Source organism: Trachemys scripta, chromosome 11 (genome assembly GCF_013100865.1).
Source record: "Trachemys scripta elegans isolate TJP31775 chromosome 11, CAS_Tse_1.0, whole genome shotgun sequence".
Classification (NCBI taxonomy): Eukaryota; Metazoa; Chordata; order Testudines; family Emydidae; genus Trachemys; species Trachemys scripta.
This window is the reverse complement of record NC_048308.1, coordinates 984,378-1,004,810: the sequence shown is the minus strand read 5'-3', so window position 1 is coordinate 1,004,810 and position 20,433 is coordinate 984,378. Positions and strand designations below refer to the sequence as shown.

The 20,433-nt window shown below is 54.1% G+C and overlaps 1 protein-coding gene across 1 annotated transcript in view; it reads left to right on the top strand.

Annotated features, from left to right (window-relative positions):
* Nucleotides 1–20,003, top strand: part of TTLL4 (tubulin tyrosine ligase like 4) — a 20,873-nt gene extending 870 nt beyond the window's left edge. The window contains exons 2-6 of the mRNA XM_034785999.1: nt 12,444–13,893; nt 15,356–15,468; nt 17,378–17,441; nt 18,417–18,541; nt 19,846–20,003. Coding sequence (XP_034641890.1) covers nt 12,530–13,893; nt 15,356–15,468; nt 17,378–17,441; nt 18,417–18,541; nt 19,846–20,003 — 1,824 coding nt within the window. The 5' untranslated portion in view covers nt 12,444–12,529. The remainder of the gene's footprint in view (nt 1–12,443; nt 13,894–15,355; nt 15,469–17,377; nt 17,442–18,416; nt 18,542–19,845) is intronic.
* The last annotated feature ends 430 nt before the right edge of the window (nt 20,004–20,433 follow it).

Sequence of the window (20,433 nt, the reverse complement as noted above, 5' to 3'; positions counted from 1 at the left end):
TTGTGGCCAAACCTGGGGGGGGTACACATGGTGTTCCTCCCGCCGATGGAACTCCCCTGCTATGCCGACAGTGTAAAACCCCCTCCACCAGACGCTTAGGGGGACACTGTCTTACTTACCTTGGCTGTTGGCTGTCTCATCAATTTCACGGCTCTGCTGGAGGACTCATGACATTGACAAGGAAACTGATTCCCGGCTCCAGAGCCTGGCTGCTGCCCGGTCTCCGCTCCAAGCTGGGCTGCCACCCATGCTCCTGGCTTCGGCTGCCTCCTGGGGTCCCGGCTCCCCGCTGGAAGCACAGCAGCTGACCAGATTACGGGTGTGGATCTCCCTGCCGGAGGTGAGAAGCCCTGGCTCTCAGCCCCCCACACTGCCCCTTTTCGGTCAGTGGAAGCGCTCCTAGTGAGGACTGCGCACCGAGGGCAGTGTGGACATCAGCCACGGCAGGAATTAATGGCATGGCTGTAAGTTGACCTAACATAGGCTGACTTCTTTTTGAAGTGTAGACGTAGCCTTAGTCTGCACGTCAGAGTTGTGTCGGCATATCCACATCGGTCGGGGCGTGAGAAAACCATGTCCCTGCCTGACGAGGCTGTGCCGATAAAACCCGCAGTGTGGATGCAGAAGAGGGCTTCTGGCCCCAGTTAAGTCGTTCCGGGAGGTGGAAAAACCCCTAGTGGTGGGGCAGACCGTGTGCGCGCTAGGGGGCTATGCTAACATAGGCCCTGTAATGCAGCCATCCCCCCGCACCTACGTTTCCAGCCCACGAGTGATACGGAGGGGGGATGAAATGAACAGGGAACGTCCCAGCTGAATAGCTGGGAAGATATCGGACATGAAGCTGAATCAGGCTTTGGCAGAGCCGCCCCGAGGGAAGTCGTGGGAGTTCTCCTGCTTGGGGGGTCTCAGCGAGAGTGCACAGAACCTGGGAGTTGGTCTGTGGGCTGTGTTTTGCAGGGAAGACCGGCTCACCGCAGTGTTCCCTTCTGGCCTCAAAATGGATAAATCTAGAAATGTACAGCAGGGTGCATGCCAGCATAGGCCACCCGGGTGATTGACTGGGTCCTCTGATAGCCCCTCACCCACGCTAAGATCTTAGGCAGCACCAGTCACTGTGGTCGCTGACACCCAGGGTTTAGTGAGCATGAAGGCAGCATTTGGGGCCTCCTCTTTTCTCGGTCTCCTGAGGTGGAGGAGCCCTGCCGAGCAGCCTTCTTGTGACCCCTTGGTTGCTGCTCTGCTGTCAGATAAAGGAACTGGTGGCTCAGCCAGGAGAGCTGTACCCAAAAGGGACACTGAAAATAGCCTAGAAATCTGTGCTGAACTCTGCCTCCAGCCTGGCTGGGAGTCCGAGTAGCCAGAGGTGGGGAAGCCCTGTTAGATCATCCAGCATGGGAGAGTTTGTTCCTTATTGTCCCGTCACTAGTGTAGCCAATCGAGTTTCAAATGTTACACGAGCTGATTGGGAGATTGGTCCCACACGCTACAGAACCACCTCAGCATCTTCGCTTTCCCTTTAATCTGACTTGGCCCAGTTACACCCCATGTACCGGATTGAATTATTTGTATTGCGTGGCCCCTCTGATCCTGATCAGGGCCCTAGGCTGCTAGGGGTGGACAGTCCCTGCCCAGGGAGTTTACAATCTGAGTTGGACAAGGTGCAACAGGTAGGGAAGGTAACTGTCAAAGGAGCCTGGTTATGCCTGAGAAGCAGCCATCTGTTTGTCCCCTTCCTCGCCATTGTCAGATGCCAGTTCTGTTAAATAATTCCTCCCCTCCTTCGTGTTTATACCCTGCAGGTATCAGCAAGACTCTTCTGTCTCCCAGTTGTTGCTTAGCCGAGATAAATAGATTTTGTTCCTCACAAGTCGGTCCCCGCAGCCGCCTAATTATTCTTGTGGCTCTTCCCTGAACGCCTTCCAGTTTGGCAACGTCTTCGGTGAAATGCGGCGCCTAGAACTAGATGCCACGCTTGTAGAGTAGCTGCTCCAGGGCCTTGTGGGAGAGGGCGGGGCTGATTGCCTCCCTCTGATATGATCGCTCTGTGTGTGGTGCCCCAGCGCGTTTTCTGCCCATGTGTCTAATCTCAAAGGTATCCCAGCCGAGGTCAGGGTAAAGCAGACAGAGGGGGCTGCTGTTAGGTGTTGGGGCGGGGACAGCGGATGATAAGTACTACAGTGTCATGCTTTTCCCCACCTTGGGCTGTATGGACAGGCTCACGGTCGTTACTGCTTTGCTCCTGATTGCCAGCACACAGCGTGGGGAGTGTGGGTTCGAGAGCGTTTTCCGGCTGCTTTCCAGGGTGGTGACGGCGGCTTCTCAGTGCTGTACAGCGTTGAGCTGGTCGTAACGGGCATGTCGTGGGGGCACCCCCAGACTTCAGGTTCTGTTCCTTTGTCTGCTGCTAAGCCTTTCCTTTGCCTGGCATTGGCCTTTGTCTTTGCTGTACCCCCGGTTCTCCATCGCCTTGTTCCTGTGCCAGTTCCCCTCCTCTGGAGATGTGGGATCTCCTTCCTGGCCCAGGCAGCAGCACCAGGGAGAGATGGAGCCAGGCGTGTGGAGGTGGCTGGGAAAGAGGCATTTCCCAGATGTGCTGGGGCTTTTAAATGGGAGGTGGGCTTCCAGGCACTGTAATCCTTGGGCAGCAGAGGTCAAAAATATGACTAGCGCAATCACTGCTACAGGAACAGTTGCATTAGGGGTTTGGTGCTGGAGGACTGCTTGTAAGCTCTGGGAGAGTGTTTGGGTGCAGGAGGGGGTGTGGGCTGCTGGCTCTGGGAGGGGAGTCAGGGTGGGGGTTGGGGGTGCAGGCTCTGGGAGGGGTCTCAGGGCTGGGGGTTGGGGTGTAGCTGCCTGCCAGGCGGCCCTTACTGCGGGCAGGTCCCGGTCGGCGGCGCAGCGAGGCTAAGGCGGGTTCCCTGCCTGTCCCGGCCCAATGTCGCTCCCGGAAGGGGCGAATGAGCTTCTGCAGAGGGGTGTGGGGGTGCACATGGGAGGGGTGCGGGGCGCACATGGCTCTGTGCGCTGCCCCTCTCTGCAGGCACCGCCCCCAAAGCTCCCACTGGCCACAGTTCCCCATTCCTGGCAGGAGCAGTGTGTGGAGAACTCTTTCCCCATCCCCAGGGCCACGCTGGCCACTTCTGGGAGCGGTGTGGGGCTGCGGCAGGCAGGGAGCCGGTCTTAGCGGCTGCACTGCTGGAGATTGCGAGACGGGTTGGTGACCACTGTCCTAAGCCCTTGTTTATGGACCTTCAGCCACCTCTCCTCCGTGTACACGCTCAGCAGTTGTAGCCCCACCACCGAAATTGGCCCCCACCCCAATTGGAATGAAGTTTCTCTACAAGGTTTTGTTGCACACTCTCAGGTGTACTGAAATCTTGGCAAGTCACATCCACCGCTCTGTGCACTAATTGTGCCAACCAACCCAAGAGCAAACGATGTTTATCAAGAGCTCTTCTGCAATCCACAGCTCTGCCTATCGCTCGGGCTGCCATCACCCCTAAAATGTTCAGTGGCTTCTTTTGTCAAAACTGTGTGGGGTCATTCAACCAGAAATAGGTGTTCACTTCCCCTTTTTCTTATTTAACTTAAATGTGTGTTTGAACGTCCTCTATAGTCTACTTAGCTAGATAGTAATGGTGATCTGCAAGGAGGGGGAAACGGAGTCATGTCCCCTTCTCTACACGTCCGGATGCAGCAAAAGATTGTTAAAAAAGTTTGATTTTTCTCTTAGAAATATCAGGAAAGTCAAGTCTTGTCTTCTCTTGCTTTTAGTGGAAGGGTTCCTGGGTGAGTCAGAAACGTGTCTGAGAAGCTTTCTCAACCCTTGACTGAAGGGTTTGGGCTGCTAAATCTTAAAGCAAAAGAGCTTTTCTTTCTCCCCCAGTGGCTGAAATAGGTGTGAACAAAACCAGAAGAGTTCTCAACAATGGGAATGACAACCCCTCCCCTCAATTAATCAGGTTTCGCTTAAGTCAAGACCTATGTTAAATAAACACAGTGTGCGTGGGTCTGGATGGCGGTGGTGTGGGGGGGACGATCAAGCTGTCTTTATACAGCGTAAAGAAGCACAAAGGCAAATTCCAAGTCTTTTTTCCCCTGAGCTGAGCACCTCTGACATCCTGCTGTGGGTGTCAGATCAAGTCTGTTTATGGAGCAGGCAAATAGCTTCCCCAGCCTTGTGTTTGACATGTGGAGTGGAGATGTGGCTCGGTTCTGGGGATTCTCATGGCCTGTGTTACTGCTCAGCTGAGGATACAGCCTGTACTCCCGATAGGCCCGCTGGGTTTTTGTGGGGGGTGCATGCTTGAATCAGCACAGAGATGCATTAGATGTGACCTCTGGTTAAGCAAAACTTGAACATCCTTTGTTGTTGGTCTCTGCCCTGAGGTTTGTAGAAGGGGTCTCTGCTGCCCAGCGCATGGGGTGGGATAGAAACTGCACAGAGACCCAAACCCTAATGTTGCAGCTGCCGGAGCCGAGAGGAGCGGACGGAGGGGCATGGACTCCCTGTGCTGCTGGGTCTGTAGTCAGTACAGCAGCTGGACCGCGTGTCCTATGGCCTTGCTCTCTCGCTGTCCCGTGCGGGCGGTGCTAGAGGATGACTTGCTGAGTCACGTTTCTGCTCGGCACTTCCTTGATGTGTGTCCTTTGGAGAAAACTGCTGCGGTGGGATTTCAGGCTGAGCATGACAGTGTCTAACCTGTGCCTGAGGCCATGCTGGGGAGCTCCCAGTAACAGGACTCGGCAGGTCTGCAGCCGTTTCCAGCCGAAGACCTCGGTGTCCTTGAAGCCCCCAGTATGCCCGGACTAATGCATCGTGCGGGCGGGGGAGGTGAACTGACCTGCCTGAGGCTGCAGGGCCAGGCTGTGGTAGAGGTGTGCCTAGATCCAGATCTCCTGAGTCTGTGTGGTGCCCCCCCACCGTATCCCATTGTGAACAGGAAAACAAGCCTGAGCATGGTTGGGCTTGTCCGCCGGGTATCTCGTTTAGGGTCCAGCTGTCTAATTAACGGATTGCTTTGGGAGCTCATGCACCTCCCCCAGAGCCTTCATTCAGCACTAAGCAGGCCGCGAAGCCAGATGGGTGGACTGCAGTGACTGGTTCCAGCATGGGCAGTGTCTGCTGCTGGTTGGCCTGTTCCCTTTGTAGTAGCATTAACAGCCTTGCTCTCTCAGCTCCCTTGGATTAGTCTGGGGGTGCGACTTGCTTAAAATGACCCCCTCAAGTCAATTCAGCCCACGTCGATATTGTTAAAATCCAGCGCTGCAAAGTGCTTGGAGATCTCCGGAGGGGAAGCGCTGCGTGAGTGCTAAGTACTATTGAAGCTCGGACCGTCACCAGTTATTCTGGGATCCTTTTCAAATCCAGCAGGAAGTCTCATGCAAACGCCCTTTGCAGGATTTGCATCCCAGGTGTTGCAGGCGATTTGGGTGTCCCCACGTTTGGATAAACTGTTGCTCCCGTGTGCAGTCCAGAACCCTGTCCCGGGTACCTCGCTCGGAGGAATAACCGTGAGCTATACAGGCACCGTGTCCTGCTGTGGGTGGGAAAGGGGGCAGTGCGCCCGAGGGAGCAGTTCGTAAAACACTGCCCTGGCAGCACATGGAAAGTACCTCTGTCTTTCCATGTCTTACGGCTGTAGAGGCAGAGGTGGGGAGAATCGCTGGAGACAGCTCGCTGTCCCCGTGCACGCACTGCATGGTGCTTATAAAGCAATGGCAAAACTCCTGCTGAATTCACTAGGTCTTGGATCTACATTAAAGGTGCTATGTAAATCCAGTAACTATACCAAAGAGCAGTTCTACTCGGTAGCTCTCTAAAGATGGTCTTCAGGGGCCCCGTATGTGTCTCACCATGAATCCAGATCCAACTTCCTTCATTTACGAGTGTTTCTGTCTGACTCTTAGCCCTGCCGGCTTACTGGGAGCTGAGAGGCAGGCTGGTCTGTTCAACAATAAAGATTCCAACCCTACTTAATCGTTCCGCAGCTGCTTTGTGAGGCAGAGTGGCGCCCAGCTCCCTCGCCTGGCGTTGGTGGCTTGGCAGGGCTGCTGGCCGTGACAGCCCGCGGAACAGAGCGATGGAAGATGAGACTGCCCTAGAGATTTTAGAGGACGTGGTGGTAGCAATACCTGGCTCTGTTTCAGATGCGGAGTAAGTGCTAACCACCAGCTCGGTTAACAAGGGCACAGCAATAGAAACAGTGCCGGGCAGGGCCGGCTCCAGGCACCAGCGCAGGAAGCAGGTGCTTGTGGCGGCCAATGGAAAGGGGTGGCACGTCCGGGTTTTCGGCAGCAATTCGGCGGCGGGTCCCTCGGTCCTTCTCGGAGGGGAGGACCAGCCGCCAAAGAATAAAGCGGCGCGGTAGAGCTGCCGCCGAAGTGCTGCCAATCGCAGCTTTTTTTTTTTTTTCTTTGACGCTTGGGGCAGCAAAACAGCTGGAGTCGGCCCTGGTGCTGGGGGAGAAATCTGCAGAGCAGGGCTAGCCTGTTCCTGGCAGCTGCTACTTCTCCTGCAGGAAGAGCCTAGGACATGGATTGTTGATAGTCTGGGTTTCAGTTTGCTTTCGAACCCATGGCTTGACTTGGTTGGCAGACTCCGCTTTTGTGATGCTGCTCCCCAGGTCTTACCTCCCCGGTGTCAGTTAGCACGACCTGTGTTATGCCATGCACCGGGGGCGCTGTCAGGTGAGGCTTGCTCTCTCCCCTGGGAGGCGATGGCATTTCCCGTTGCACTCTGGGGCATTGACTGAGGAGAGCAGTAAAATCCTAGATGTTAGAGATGGAAAATTCTCAGCTCAGCCAGCCCCTTCCCTGGGGCCAGGCAGGGGTTGTTCCCAGTGGCAATGCAAAGCTTTGTCCCGTCTAACTTGCTTTGCGACAGCTTTAGTGAGTGCTTGGAGGTTAGCTGGCTCGAGAACAGTGTAGCTTTGAATGAGGAAGCAAATGCCTAAAATCTCCAGCTACTGAAGAATTCTCCTCTGAGAGTTGGTCCCTGTCTGTCCTGTGCTTTGCCAGTGGCCCCATGAATTGTTTGTTTCCTGTTCTCGGAGTTATCTCACTCTGTTATCTCTGCGTGGTTCACTTTTCCTTCCTCCCCATCTCTGACCATGCGCGGTCTCTGAGTTGTCTACACGGGGAAGCTAACCGCTCGAACTCTAGTGGTATAATTTATACTGCTACCTATGCCATATAACTGCTTGTGGGGAGTATTAGAGAGACAAGGTGGGGGAGGGAATATCTTTTATTGGACCGACTTCCGGTGGTGAGAGAGAGACGGAAGAGTGCTTTCATCATCCTAGTGACTGCCTCTCGGGTAGGTGGATTACCGACCCCTACGGGGGAATACCTCTCATCAGGGTAGTGTCTACACTGAAGTGCTGCAGCTGTGCCGCTGGAGAGGTTTAAGTGTAGACATACTCTGAGTCAGCCATATCCTGGGTGGTGGGTTTCTTTCCTCCCTCCTTTTTACACAGTTTCTTCTCAGATTAACCTGATTTGTCCCCTGGAATAGCTTCAGAACTCAAGTGCCTTTGCAGTCTGCATGTGCCTGGGGAATGAGAGCTAGAAGCAAATCTTAAGTAATCTGTTTACCAGGAGTAACTCAATCCCAGCAGTTCATGGTGTCTTGGCTTCAGTCTCTTTGTCTTGTGCTAATCGATGTGAATGTCACAACAGGGAGGAACATGTTGTTGGGTGCAGACTAGGTAACACAATACCAGGCAACAGGCTTGATTCTCTCTGCCGAGAGCAAATCTCCACCATTCTACTAGTTTGCATTGTTGACGGATCAGTATAGAACCGTAAGGACCTCCAGGCGGGCGGGCGGCTCTGCACTATCCGCTGTGCTGTTTCCTGGTGCACCGGTGAGCCCTGTGGATGGTGAGGTTTGTGTGGGAGGGTTTGTTGTGATGCTGAGAACACTAGCGAGCAGGATGGGAGGACAGGCAGTCCATAGGCCCATGTACCTTGTTCATCTGTGGGGACCTGCAGCGATTTCACACGCTCTCCCTTGTAGCTCTTCGCAGCCGTGTTCATGGAGAGCAATGCACTGAAGTCCTGCTCTGAGTAGCTTCCTTTCCTCGCCGGCGCCCAGAGCTGGGTGGAGCCGCCAGAGAGATCTGAAAGGGGAGAGTCCAGAGGTGTCGTGCTTCTAACCGCTCGGTTAGCGGGAACTAAGTCGAGTCCAGATAGTGAGCCACAGGTGGATTCCCTGGGTGCTCTGTTCTCCCACACTGCCGCCTGGAGCGTGCGTCACCGCACAGGCAGACGGTCGCGGTCGCTGAGCTTGAGCTGCCAGCCATGGAGCCGGGGCGGCGCGGGTGGCTGCTCAAGCTATGAGTCGAGTATGTCGGGTGGGTTTGTGCTCAGGTGACTAGCCCGGCTGCTGCCCTGGGTATGCTGTTACTTTCAGCCTGCTGGCTCGAGCCGAGGTAGCGCCTCCGTGAAGCCCCGTTGAGACGCATGCTCCCAGCTGCTATGTAGACACCCCCTTAGTGAGCAGTGCTGGGGAAGGGTGTCAGCTTGGCATCCACGGAAACGGACACCATCGTGCACTCCCAGCTAAAGGCAGCAGGGCACAGCCTCTGTCTTGGGCCTGACCCAGAGCGCTCGCTTCTGTTCAGTCCCTGTGCCCTGTACCTCTCTGCAGAGCCTGCCGCTGACGTGAACAGAGACTCCAGGGAGACCACATCTCCCCTAGTTCGGGCGCTGCTGTCCTGAGCTGGACTCAGGCTGGAGGTGCTGGTACTAGGGCTGTGAAATCCATGAACTCCTGGGAAAGTTCAGGTCTGCAGATGATCCCTGCTAGGCGCTCTGCTTGTCCGACCGAGTCCACTCCTCTCGGAGAGCTGTCTCCTCAACTGGACCCAATGGCCTGGAGTTTGCATGTGGCTCCTTTCCCATTGCCAGTCTTCTGAGCTGCCAGAGCCCTTTACAGGACCAGTTCTGTTCCTGCTGCTCCAAAGAGAACTTGTGCTAAACTTAATACACTTTCTGCCCACCACGTTCCCAAGTATTCTAGTGTCCTTGTACGTGAATTCCTGCTAACGGTGTAGTGCAGTTAAAAAGAGCAAGGCTCCCGGGTGGTGAAAGGTAAACGAACGTTTGGGAATTAATTCAACCCGCTAATTCTGTTCTGTCCGGGTTCTTCTTTCGTCCACATCACCGCAGTATCTGGGCACATTCCAGTTGTGCATTAAACCATGTGACTAACATCTGTCCCACGTGCTCCCCGTCTCCGCAGGTGTGCACAGGGGAGTGTGTTGGTTTGGCAGGGTTTGGGTTTTGCGGGTGTGTCTAATATAGACACTGCTCCGTTTATCTTGGTGGAATCTCCTTTTGGTATGGCTGCCAAGAAAAGTGCCCCCCCAAAGGAATGGCCAGGTTCCGTATAAATGGTTACAAGTGGAGGCAGGCCCCCAAAATGGTGAGATTGGCTTAAAAATCATGAAATGTTGCAAGACTGTATATTGGGAGCAAATTTCGTCTTCTGGTTTCTGAGGGCTTGTCTACCCTGAAAACGCTGTAGCGGCACCGCTGCGCTGGTGTAGGGCTTCAGCATAGACACTGCCCACGCCGACGGGAAGGGTTCTCCCGTCGGCATGGGTAATCCACCTCCCCGAGCAGCGAAAAATCCACCCCCCTGAGCTGACCTAAGTCCCCATGTAGACAGCACTAGGTCAACGGCCCATCGACCGTTGGTAAACGGACTTTATTTTCTAATGTAGACCAGGCCTGAGCCTTCAGAGCACACTCAGGTGACGTGGTCAGGCTCTTCTCTGCAACCAGGAGGGTGAGAAACTTGAGAGTTGAGATTGTCACATAATCATGACTCCAGGAGCTGGGTCTTTAAGGGAAGCACTGGGACCTCATGACCTGTGCGCAGGAATCAGGAATGCTGTAAACTCGGGGGCTAAAAATCAATGATTTTTTTTATTTAAATCGGATTTTTTGTATAGGTTTTTACTCAAAAAGCATTTTATCTAAAGATAGTTTTAATTAAGATACATTATTGCTCAGATATCTCATCATGGAATAGGGATTATAAATTCTAATTCTATAGTATGAGACAATATATTCACGTCATGTTTAAGAAAAGTTTTGTAAATGAGTTCCAATAGTTCATGGATTAAGAACCCAATTTTATAGGGTTCCAGGGGCTTCTGTATAGATTATTTAGGGTAATCTTTCAATCTGCCCAATGGGACTCAGTGCTCAGTGTAGAAGATACCATCAGAGATGCTTAGTTTTGCAGTTCTCAAACTATGGATTTGTGTCTCGAGAGATAACATGCTTGTTAACAGCAAAAATGTTTTTAAATAAATAATATATAGAGGTGAGAAATAACAGACCTCAACCCTATTGTCCCTCTGCAAATTTGTGTACACAGAGTCAATCCCTTACCTCTCTAAAAGTGCAAAGTTTCAGAAAGTTCAATGAATAGAAGATTGTTGGGGGCGGAATAGATCTGGACAGGGAAAAAAAGTCTGGAGATAAATGTGAGAAGGGAGGGACATATGCTTGTTTTGTTGAAATATTATGTTTGCTGTTGAAGAAAAAAATCCAGAATACTTAATGTTTTAGTTAAATAAAACAATGTGAATGTCTGTCTGGTGATGTTCTCCTCTTAATAGAGTATGGCAAGAAAATCCTCCAAATATTAATGATTAACCTGTTGAACTGGAGATATTTCACCTCCCAGTGACTTCATAATATCTGCTTCAATTACCTTTGGAAAATGAAATAACCAAACAATCATTCGTTTTCTGATATAGCTGTAAAACTAATCTGAAAAGTTTTCAAAATAAATCACTGTTTCAAAATGTATAGCGTGTACCTTCTAAAAATGAAACCTACATGTATCTCTGAGTTGTGAAGAATATGTATGAAGGTTATAACAACCATCAAGAATGCACTTTTATGTAGAAAACCATGATTAAATCGGGTCTTCCTGACTAGTGATTTAAATCAAATCCACCCGGTGTAAACCGGACAATGTTCGAAGGGGTTTGGCTGTATTGTCCACCAGTCTTGAGTCAGGCTTTTGTGCGATGTCTCATCTGCTGACTCATTTCGCTGTGGCTGTATTTTTTTGGCAACCGGATCTGTTCTTTTGTAGCCGCTAGTGCAACTGCAAAGCAGCAGTGAAAAGGGGCTTCTCCCCTAGACTTGGCTAAGAAAGTAAAGGCTTTTGTGTGGGCTGAGCGCTTTCAAAGGCCTCGCTGACCTGTTCTTTGCAGCATCCACTTTTGTGCGAGAGACCAGCTTTTCCTTTGACTTTGTGTCCAGGCTAGAGAGAGCTTCCGTCTCTGAGAGTTCAGAACTAAGACCAGAGTGTGTCTGCCTGCTTCCTCCTGCCCTGTATCTTCCCCTCTGTCCTGGGAAACACTGGCTCTCATCTCCTGGGGGAGCTCCCAACAGCCAGTCCTTGAGCAGGGGTAACACGCTGAATCGGCCTGGCTGCATGCACATGGCTGTGTGCAGACCCAGGGGAGCAGTCAAGCCACAGTCTGTGATCTAGGTGTAGTTTTCACTTCAGCAATAGTGGTTGTTCTAAAATTCCCGTTCTCATCAAAAGGATGGGTGGCAAACTCGCTTTCTGTTTTGGGGTAGCAGAGTAAGTTGTACACCGGCTTCTGTGGGTGGGGATGGTATAATCAGTTTGACATCCGCGGTCTCTTTCCTAACGGTGGGGTAGAGTGTGTGTCGCTCATACCATGCTGAGGGTGACCCCTGAATTTTCCAACTAGTTTCCTGAGATTCTCCTACCCCCGTCCCCATCACCTGAATTCGAAGAGCGTGTTAATATTTTGTAACCAGCCTTGCATGCGGGAGCCCTCAGAATAGACAGAGTTTCTCTCTTCCTGGTTGGATTTTTCTGGATCTCTTCTGTAGCCTGTGTCCCAGGGGAGTACCAGGGTGCGGGGAGGGGATGAAGGTGGCGTCAGCTGAGGTTTTAGCTAGCCTGTTTTGGGCATTAGAGGTGAAGATCAAGGCCCCACAGGTGGGTTTAAGCTAGTCTCCTTCTCTGCCCTACACCTGGCTGGGGGCTGAAATGTTGCTGTGGGTGGTCACTCCCTCTTGGGCATTTGCTTTGTAAACTGCAATCAGGAACGTCCCCATCTTCCCGCTGAACGTCAGACGCGGCCTTTCACTCGAGTGTCCCCTGTACCCCAGGAAACGCAGTTCACTTCTCACTGGGATGCCCGGGCAGGAGGCACCATGGGCTCGCTCTGCAGTGTGGGGAGGGGGCGCAGCCGTTGATAGGCAGGGATGGCTGGAGTAAGCACAGCCCACCTACCCGTCCCCTCTGATACTGTAGTACTGTCCATTGAGGTTCACAAAGCTCACGCTGCCTTGGGGCTGGGCGCTGGGCGGGGTGTGATTGCCAACGGTGCAGGTGCAGCTGAAGGCTTTTGCTTACTGTGTCCTTGCTGCAGGCTGACAGGACCCTGGAGAAGATGATGGCGAGACCGCCTGAGTCCCTGTTCTGAGTCAGCCCTTGCCTGGTGTGCTATGGCTCTACATGGCCTCTGCAGGACCGGAACACTATAGCATAGGCCTCAAAGGGGGAAGCAACTTCCAACTCCCCGGTCCAGCTGCGGCGAGACCCCCCGAGAGCCAGGCCTGGTTCCTCGCTCAGCAGCAGGTGAAGCCCAACTGGAAGCTAGGGAGAAAGCATGTGAATACTTTCCAGGACCACAGGCCAGTCCACTCAGGGATCCCTCCCCAGCGCGGCTGCTTCTTGTACCCAACCTCGTTATGCAGCAGTCACCTGAGTGACCGGAGCCTGCCCCTCTCCCGGTCCCTGCCCCACCCCTTCCCGGACCTCGCTGGGAGCACGTTGCTGTATCGGCGCTCATACTTCAGACACAAGCCCTACCAGCGGCTCGAGTCCATCTGCTTACGGTCCAGTGCTTCGGAGAGCCGACAGCTTCCTTTCCCATCCAGAGGGCTCCAGGCTGACCACAGCATGGCATCCTCGGCGGTGGAACCGTTCCCCCGGCCGAGTGCGGCTGGGGAGCAGCCCGGCTCGGGGGGGAAATGCGCTCCTCTAGGCTCAGGTAAACAAACGTCCACCCAGTACAAACCAGTGCTAAACAATAACTCCTTCCTACGGCCAAACAGTGCTAAAGTGCCTTCGCTGCAGTTGCCAGAGAACAAGAAACTGAAGAACGCCCCTAGGTCTCCGGCGATATCTTGGTCCCATTGTGGGGGAACCGGGGACGGCTCCTCCATGAGTCTAGAGAACAGGTCTGGGAAAGGCAACGGCCTCACGCTGGAGCAAGCCACCCCTGGGCCCCGCCTGTCTCCAGTTCAGCCCAGCGCGGCCTTCCGAGCCGAGCGAACCTCTTGGCACTTGGAGGACAGCGAGAGCCGGGTGCAGACTTTAAAAGCCAAGGAGCGAGAGATCCGGCTCACAGAGGCCGTGAGGAAACTGAGCGGGAAGGTTACCTACAACGAATTCGGCCGCAGGATTGAGACCTCCTGCCTCATGAACACGGGCTTCCAGTACAACCTATTCAACAGGAACAGCCGCTGGAAACAGCATCTCCTCGCCCAGCTGAGCCCAAAAGAAACGGCCGCCCCCTTGAACTTGGAGCTGGGTAACCGGTGCCTGAGCGGTAACCTGAGCCTGGCTGGCCCCAACAGCGCCACCGTCTGCACTAAACGAATCAGTGTTCGCCTCTTAGCCTCCAATTCTGACTCTTCGGACCCCAGTGCGCCCTGTCGGACGGTGAACTTCCTGGCCCTGAGCAGTGGAGACCAGGTGGGGAAAACCGAGCCAGCCCACCATGCCGACATCTCCGCGGTAGCAGCTCAGATGTCCACCATCCAGCTGAGCAAAGATGCGAAGTGGGAGCAGGCCGCTCCCCTGAGAGACCCAGAGTGAGTACCATGGTAAAAGTCCTCTGTGATCTCTCCTTTGTGGGGCTAGGGGGTCAACTGGGCTGCCGCAGCCTTGGTGCCCCTCTGCATGTCTCAGCAGGCATAGCCCCTGTTTCTCTGTGTTCTGAGAGCCGGTCCAGATTCCCACTCGGGGGTGTGGATGCTTATGGGAAGCCGATTGCTTGAGACTGCAGCAGATTACCTAGGAGCGCTGCTGCCACTTGCCACGATACATTACAGCTGTCGAACTGAGGGAAGCCGTGTGCCCCAGACGGGGAATCAACCAGCATGCCTGGCTTCTGTCCCTGGTCCTGCCCCTTACTCCCTGTGTGACCTTGAGTGAGTCTCTTCGCCGCCCATCCGTGCCTCGGTTTCCCCATCTGTCAATTATATGGCCTCCCCTTTGGGAAGAGCTGTCTGAGTACTAAGTAGGTATCACTGCTGCAGCGTGACATTAGGCAGCTGCCGGCTGGCTCAGCATTTTTTTCAAGCACTATTGCCCATGTGCGGGGCAGTTCCCTGACCTGTACCAATAGCCCTGTGGTGCAGCCAGGCTTGCTCAGGTTGGTCTCCTGTGCTAATAACAAACATTTAGACAGAGGCGACTGTTTAATTGGACCTGCTAAAAATGAAAGGGAAGTGCCCTGAGCTCTGGAGAACCTGTCTCTCTGCAGGGACGAGTGGCAGGTGAGCTGTCAGGTATTGGGTAAAGCTTCGTGACTAAATCCGAGATCAAAGGGCCCTCGCTCCCTTTGCAGCTTCCCCTGTGATCTGTCTGCAATTATCTCGCTTCCCCAGTGATCTGCCAGGCTCACTCCGCTTCCCGTATGCGGGGGATGTTCAGCGTCTGCGGTCAGGGCCTTTTGCCTGTCTTTGCTGCAATAAGGGGGTTCCTGGAGCTGTTTGCTTAGTTCTCAGGACACTGGGGCTGAAACGTGTCTGAGAACCGAGCGCATGTGTCTCAGCGCCAGCCTGGTTCCGAAGTGGCAGCGCTCACCCGTCCCTGGAAAAGCACAGCCAGTTTCAGACCCAGCTCTTTCACTCGGGCTGCTCCTGCAGTCGCGAAGGATCCAGGTTTGTGTGTGCAGTGCAGCAGACCAAACCTTCTCTAGGGACTGAGCTGGCCTTGTGCGAGCAAGGAGGTGACATGGGGGCCCGGAGGGAGGGGGTTGAACTGCAAGTGAGGAATGTGAGGGGGAGAGGAAGATCTCCCAGAGCAAGGTTGTGGTACCCAGCAGCCCTTGAGCTTCAGGGGAAGGGGCTCTGTTTCCAAGTGAGAGGATGCCCCCAGGTGTCACGCTCTAGCCGCCCCTGCCTTGATGTAACATACATCAGCCCAGGCACGCAGCGGAGATCCTTCTTGAGGGCTGCTGAGATGCCTCCGTGGTGCTGTGATGGAGACAAGCCGCGCGTGCTGCTGCATGGATGGACTTTACTCTTCGTTGAATTCCTTGTGTTCCAGGGCGGCCGTCAACCTGCCCCTGCTCGACCCTGGGGAGCCTGAAGCTGATGCAGAAGAAGAGCTTCCGGATGGCTTGGAAGACGGCTGCAGTCAGGATGAGGAGGAAGAGGAGGGTTAGTGCGGCTGTCCCGAGTAGAGCTGGGGGGGAGGAGGGTGTGTGACTGGGGATCGGTGAGCGTGTTGCGAATTATACCTATAGGTCCCACGCAGTTCCAGTCTAGGCTGAGGCACAAGAACCAAGTCCACAACTGCAGAGAATTACAGAGATCACAGGTTTATTACACTCGAGTGTGGTGCCCCCTGCTAGTCAGGAGGGGACCCAGAATGCAGGTTACACAGAGATGATATACTCTTTAGCAAAGCGTGCTGTCCCCGTGCATCGTAAGTCATCGCCAATAACCTTTTCCCTTATCTACACCTATCCCCTCTCGGCATGCTGCCCGTGCTGCCTAATGCTGCAGCTGCTTAGGCATGTGGCTAGCTTGTTTCTCAACTGCTGCCCTTATCTCCTTGTGTCCAGATGCCTCCCCTTCTCCCCCCTAGTACATGGAATGCTGGCTTCCAGCTAATAGTGGGCCTGAAACACAAAATGGAGCTCCATAGGCCGTTTCCCCTTAACAAGCGGTGCTCTCCTCGCTTTCCAAACCAGCCGGCTGGGATGTGGAGAGCTGGGTGTGAGCGAGGCCATGGCTCCTCAGGAATGTCTGAGCCGTCTGTTTCACCAGCCTGGGCTCCCTCTCACCCCATGATGCCGTGACAAGCTGCAGGAGTTGTACTCACACAGGCGGGACACACCAGCTGCAGGTGCATGAAGGCTTCTCAGCTACTCAAGAACTGACAATAGAGTGAGGCTCGAGCCAGATTACCCCCAGCGCCCAGCCTAGGACCCCGGAGCTGTACCGTTGTGCCCTGGTCAAAAGCCTGACCAGTGTCTGAGTTATTACCCAGCCCGTCACGCCTACAAAGGAAGTGGACATGCACCAGCTCTTGGTCCTGAGCTGAGATTTTTCCCCCCAAGCACTTCATTCAAACCACACTGTTTTACCTAAAATATAAAACCGGTTTATTAACTCTAGAAAGAGAGATTATAGGGATTATACGGGATAGCAAACAGATCAAGGCTGATTACCTAGCAAATAAACAAAAACACAATCTAAGCCTAATATACTAAATAGGATTTGAATTAAGCAGTGTCTCACCCTGTCAGATAGTATAAAAGTCCACCAAGGTTTCATACGTAGGCAGGCTTCCTTCTTTCCTGTCTGGGACCAGCACTTCCCCCAGTTCCGTCTTTGTTCCTCAGGTGTTTCCAGGTGTGGTGTGGGGAGAGAGGCCCCCAGTGATGTCATTTCCCCCTTTTATAGCTTATTCCATATGGCGGGAACCCCTTTGTTTAAAGCCAAGCTGCCAGCCCATTTTGTGGAAAAATACAGGTACCAAAATGGAGTTATCAGGTGAGGCTAAGCCTTTCCAGGGCCCCTTGTCTTTGCCAATGAGCCATTAACTTTGGCTAGTCCATTCACAATGTGCTGGCTAGGCTGAATGCAACCCCCCTTGTGGGTGTTACCCAGGAGCAAACCCCTAAATACACGCACATAGTCAGCATTCATCACTTCAGATACAAAAATGATACATGCATACAAATAGGATAATCCTGTTCAGCAAACCATAACTTTTCCATTGACACCTTACATGACATCCATTGTACAAGATATAGTCTAATCCTGTCATTGTGCTGTATGTGGGTGCAGAGTGTCACACCGGTATTTCAGATTCTCTGCCCCGGAATTAGAACTGGTTTGTGGCTGGGTGTAGTTCCAGGGCCCTGTGGGGCATGGAAAGGGATCCTTTGAAACTCCTGTGCGTATCCACCTGGCCAGTTTCCTGCGATCGCTTGGGGGTGGCGAGGGAGGCTGTGAAGAGCATTGGTGGCCCTTAGTTTTCAGACTCTTTCCCTCATCTCCAACAACATCCCCAGGAGACCCCGGTCCTTGTCTAACGTAGTCTCTCCTTCTGCTCCAGGCGAGTCGGACAGCTCCTCCGTCACAGGCTTATCGCCCAACGGCTCTGTGGCTCTAATTTCCAGGTGAGTTGCTCCAGCAGAGGGGTTGGTGTCTCAGGCAGACGCTTGGCTCCTTGGCAGAGGGGAGCCATTTTGGTTTAGGATACAGAGTACATGTAGTGACCGGCTTTCAAATCGAAGGCAGCTGATTGGAGACTAGGGCTTTCTGTCCCCCGTATGGACCAGTCTGCAAATACCTTCAACGAGAAACACCCGTTCGCTAGCCGCAGGGTAAAGCCCCTGTCTTCAGTTCGCTCCCATCCCTTCATTACTCCTGGGTGCAGGTTGGGATTTGCCCCAGCTGGACTTAGTTGCGGCTTTCTGACAGCTGCCTGGCCTCTGGCCAAGGAGCTGGGCTTGTGAGGCACCTCACTCAGCGTCTAGTGGACCAGTCTGAATGTCACAAACGGCCCACGTGCCTGGCCCTGCTTGGCCCCTGGGCTCCTGCAGCAGGGAGTGACTACGTCATGGAGCCGGCGCCTTCCTCTAAGCCCTCGGAAATGGCCCCCTGGCAGGGCGAGGGGTGTTTGCTCTGACACCTCCTGTGTGGCTAAACTGGGCCTCGCGCTCCAGGTAATGCGAGCGTCACTTCCCTGCGGTTGGCTGATTGGGAGGGCTGGCTTTGTCCCGTGCTGGCAGCTGGAAAGGGGCAGATCTAGGGACTGCAGGTCGCTTTGGGTAGCTTCCCCCTCCAGTCAGGACAATGGAGTTCCACCTGGCCCTTCCCTTTCTAGCAGCCCTGGAGCAGAAGCTGATCTGCTCACCTGTCCCTGACCGGCCTCAGGGCCTTAGATCCCTTCCTGATGCCTGGTGCATCGTAGAGTCTCTGAGCCCAGGGGGGTGAATTGCAGGGAGCTGGTGTTGAGAGCGGCTGCCGGGGAGCTGTACCGGGGTCTGGCTTCCTGGCAGGCTGCCCGTTTCTCTCGACCTGTTGTCAGTGCCTCGTCTCTTGTCTCAAAACAGCCCAGCCTCCTCACTCTCCCTCCCTTGTTTTTCCAGGAATTGTCTTGAGTGTTTGACCCAACCGCTTGAGGCCCAAGAGCGGATCCTCAAACCAGCTCTCATATGCAGTTTATTCCCCACCGTGCCTCCAACCATCTACTTCAGTACTCGGGACGAGAAAGGTGAGCTGGGTTTGAGTGCCGAGAGCAGAAAGGGGCAGGAGGTGGAAGGAACAGGAAGTCGCCCTGTGCTGGAGTGACCATTGGAAACGGTAACGCAGGCTGGGTGCTCCCTTCTCATCCCGTGGTAAAAGAACAAGTAACCCCCTCTGTGAAATTAAAGGAACGAACTAAAATGGCCACCCCCACCTCCTTTAAGAATTAACCGGTGGAACTCCCTGCCCCATGTTATTGAGGCAAACAGGCATGCAGGGTTAAAATACCCAAAGGGGTTGGAAATGGCTGTGGTGAGGTTGGAGAGGGGGAGCCCTGGGGGTGGTGCCAAGAATACAGCTCTCCCCCTTTGCAGAGTTCATGTCATTCAAGGGGGACTTGCTCTGAAGATCTGACGTTTCTGGCTTCCAGAAGCGGCTGAGCCGGAATACTGGCCGGTCAGTGCTGAGATAGCCGTCCCTAGAGCGGGTGGCCAGCCCGGGGCTCCGGAGCCACATGCGGCTCCTTGCATAGGGCCCGACTCTGGGGCTGGAGCTACAGACACCAACTTTCCAATGTGCCGGGGGGTGCTCACTGCTCAACCCCATGCTCTGCCCCCACTCCACCCCTTCCCCCGAACATGCTGTGCCCTCCCTACCCCCCAGAGCCTCCTGCGCATGCAAAACAGCTGATCATGGCAGGCGGGAGGCCTGGGGGAGAGGAGGAGAGGCTGGAGGGTGGGGAGCCGATGCGGGGCTGCTGATGTATTCCTGTGGCTCTTTGGCAATGTACATTGGTAAATCTGGCTCCTTCTCAGGCTCAGGTTGGCCACCCCTGTCCTAGAGCGTTAGCCAACGGGAAGAGAGCAGGTGGTACACACACTGGTGGGCAGAGCTCTGGGGTAACTGGCAGCCCATCTCCTGCTTGGAAGGTTCCAAGGGCTGTAGTGGGCTTACGAACATGGAGAAGCTGTCTGCAGCCTTCCCGGGGCACTTGGCTACGAGGGTCTCCGGCACTAGATGGATTGGTCCGTTTGACGGAAGGGACCGAGCCCTGCTGGGTGGTGCTCTACCCACTCGATTCCCTTCAGTAATCTCCCTCCATTCTGTGCCCTCCTATAATTACTTTACCTGCTTGAGCTTTAAGTGGTCTGAGCTGAGCACAGAGCTCTCCTCACAGTCTTCCCCGACTGTCAATCAGCTAGCCCCGATTCACCCGTCAGGATAAGCTTGTAAAGGCATCTGGGTTCCTTCAGGACAGAAGGGGCTACAGAAAGGTTAGCTCTTGTGTTTTCCTTCATCCCTGACGTTTGCAATCACTTCCTTCCCTGCCAGTGGAGAAGCTCCCCTGGGAGCAGAGGAAGCTGCTGCGATGGAAAATGAGCACCGTCACCCCTAACATCGTGAAGCAAACCATCGGCAGGTCCCACTTCAAAGTCAGCAAGAGTAAGTCGGCTGAGTTGGCAGGCCCTGAGGCTGGGGGACCGTGGTGAGCTCCCTCTGCCAGCCTGGAGGGGAAGGCGTCTCATCCTGCTGCCCACAAAGGGGGAAACCGAGGGCAGTTCTGCTCTGGGCCTGTGTTGGCCTTTTCGCTGCTGGAGACTAGAATTCGGTTAGGTGGCTGTAGAAGACACGTCATGGTCTCGGCCTAGTCCCTCAGGCACGTCGCCCGCGCTGCGAAGTCTTTTCAGAGGATGGCTTCGCTAGCTGTTTCTGCTTGACATGCGCAGGGCTGGATAAGCGGTTGCGAGTCAGGGCTGAGGGACATGGGTAGAGCTGTGTGTGGGGAGCAGAGCGGGACTAGCATCAGCGGAGCCGCAGGGCAGCTTGCACAGAGCCTGTCTCTAGCCGCTGCTGTTGTGTTCATGAAAACTTTGAAATGGCTCCTGATATTTAAAACCCAGCGGTGCTGCTGCATCTCCT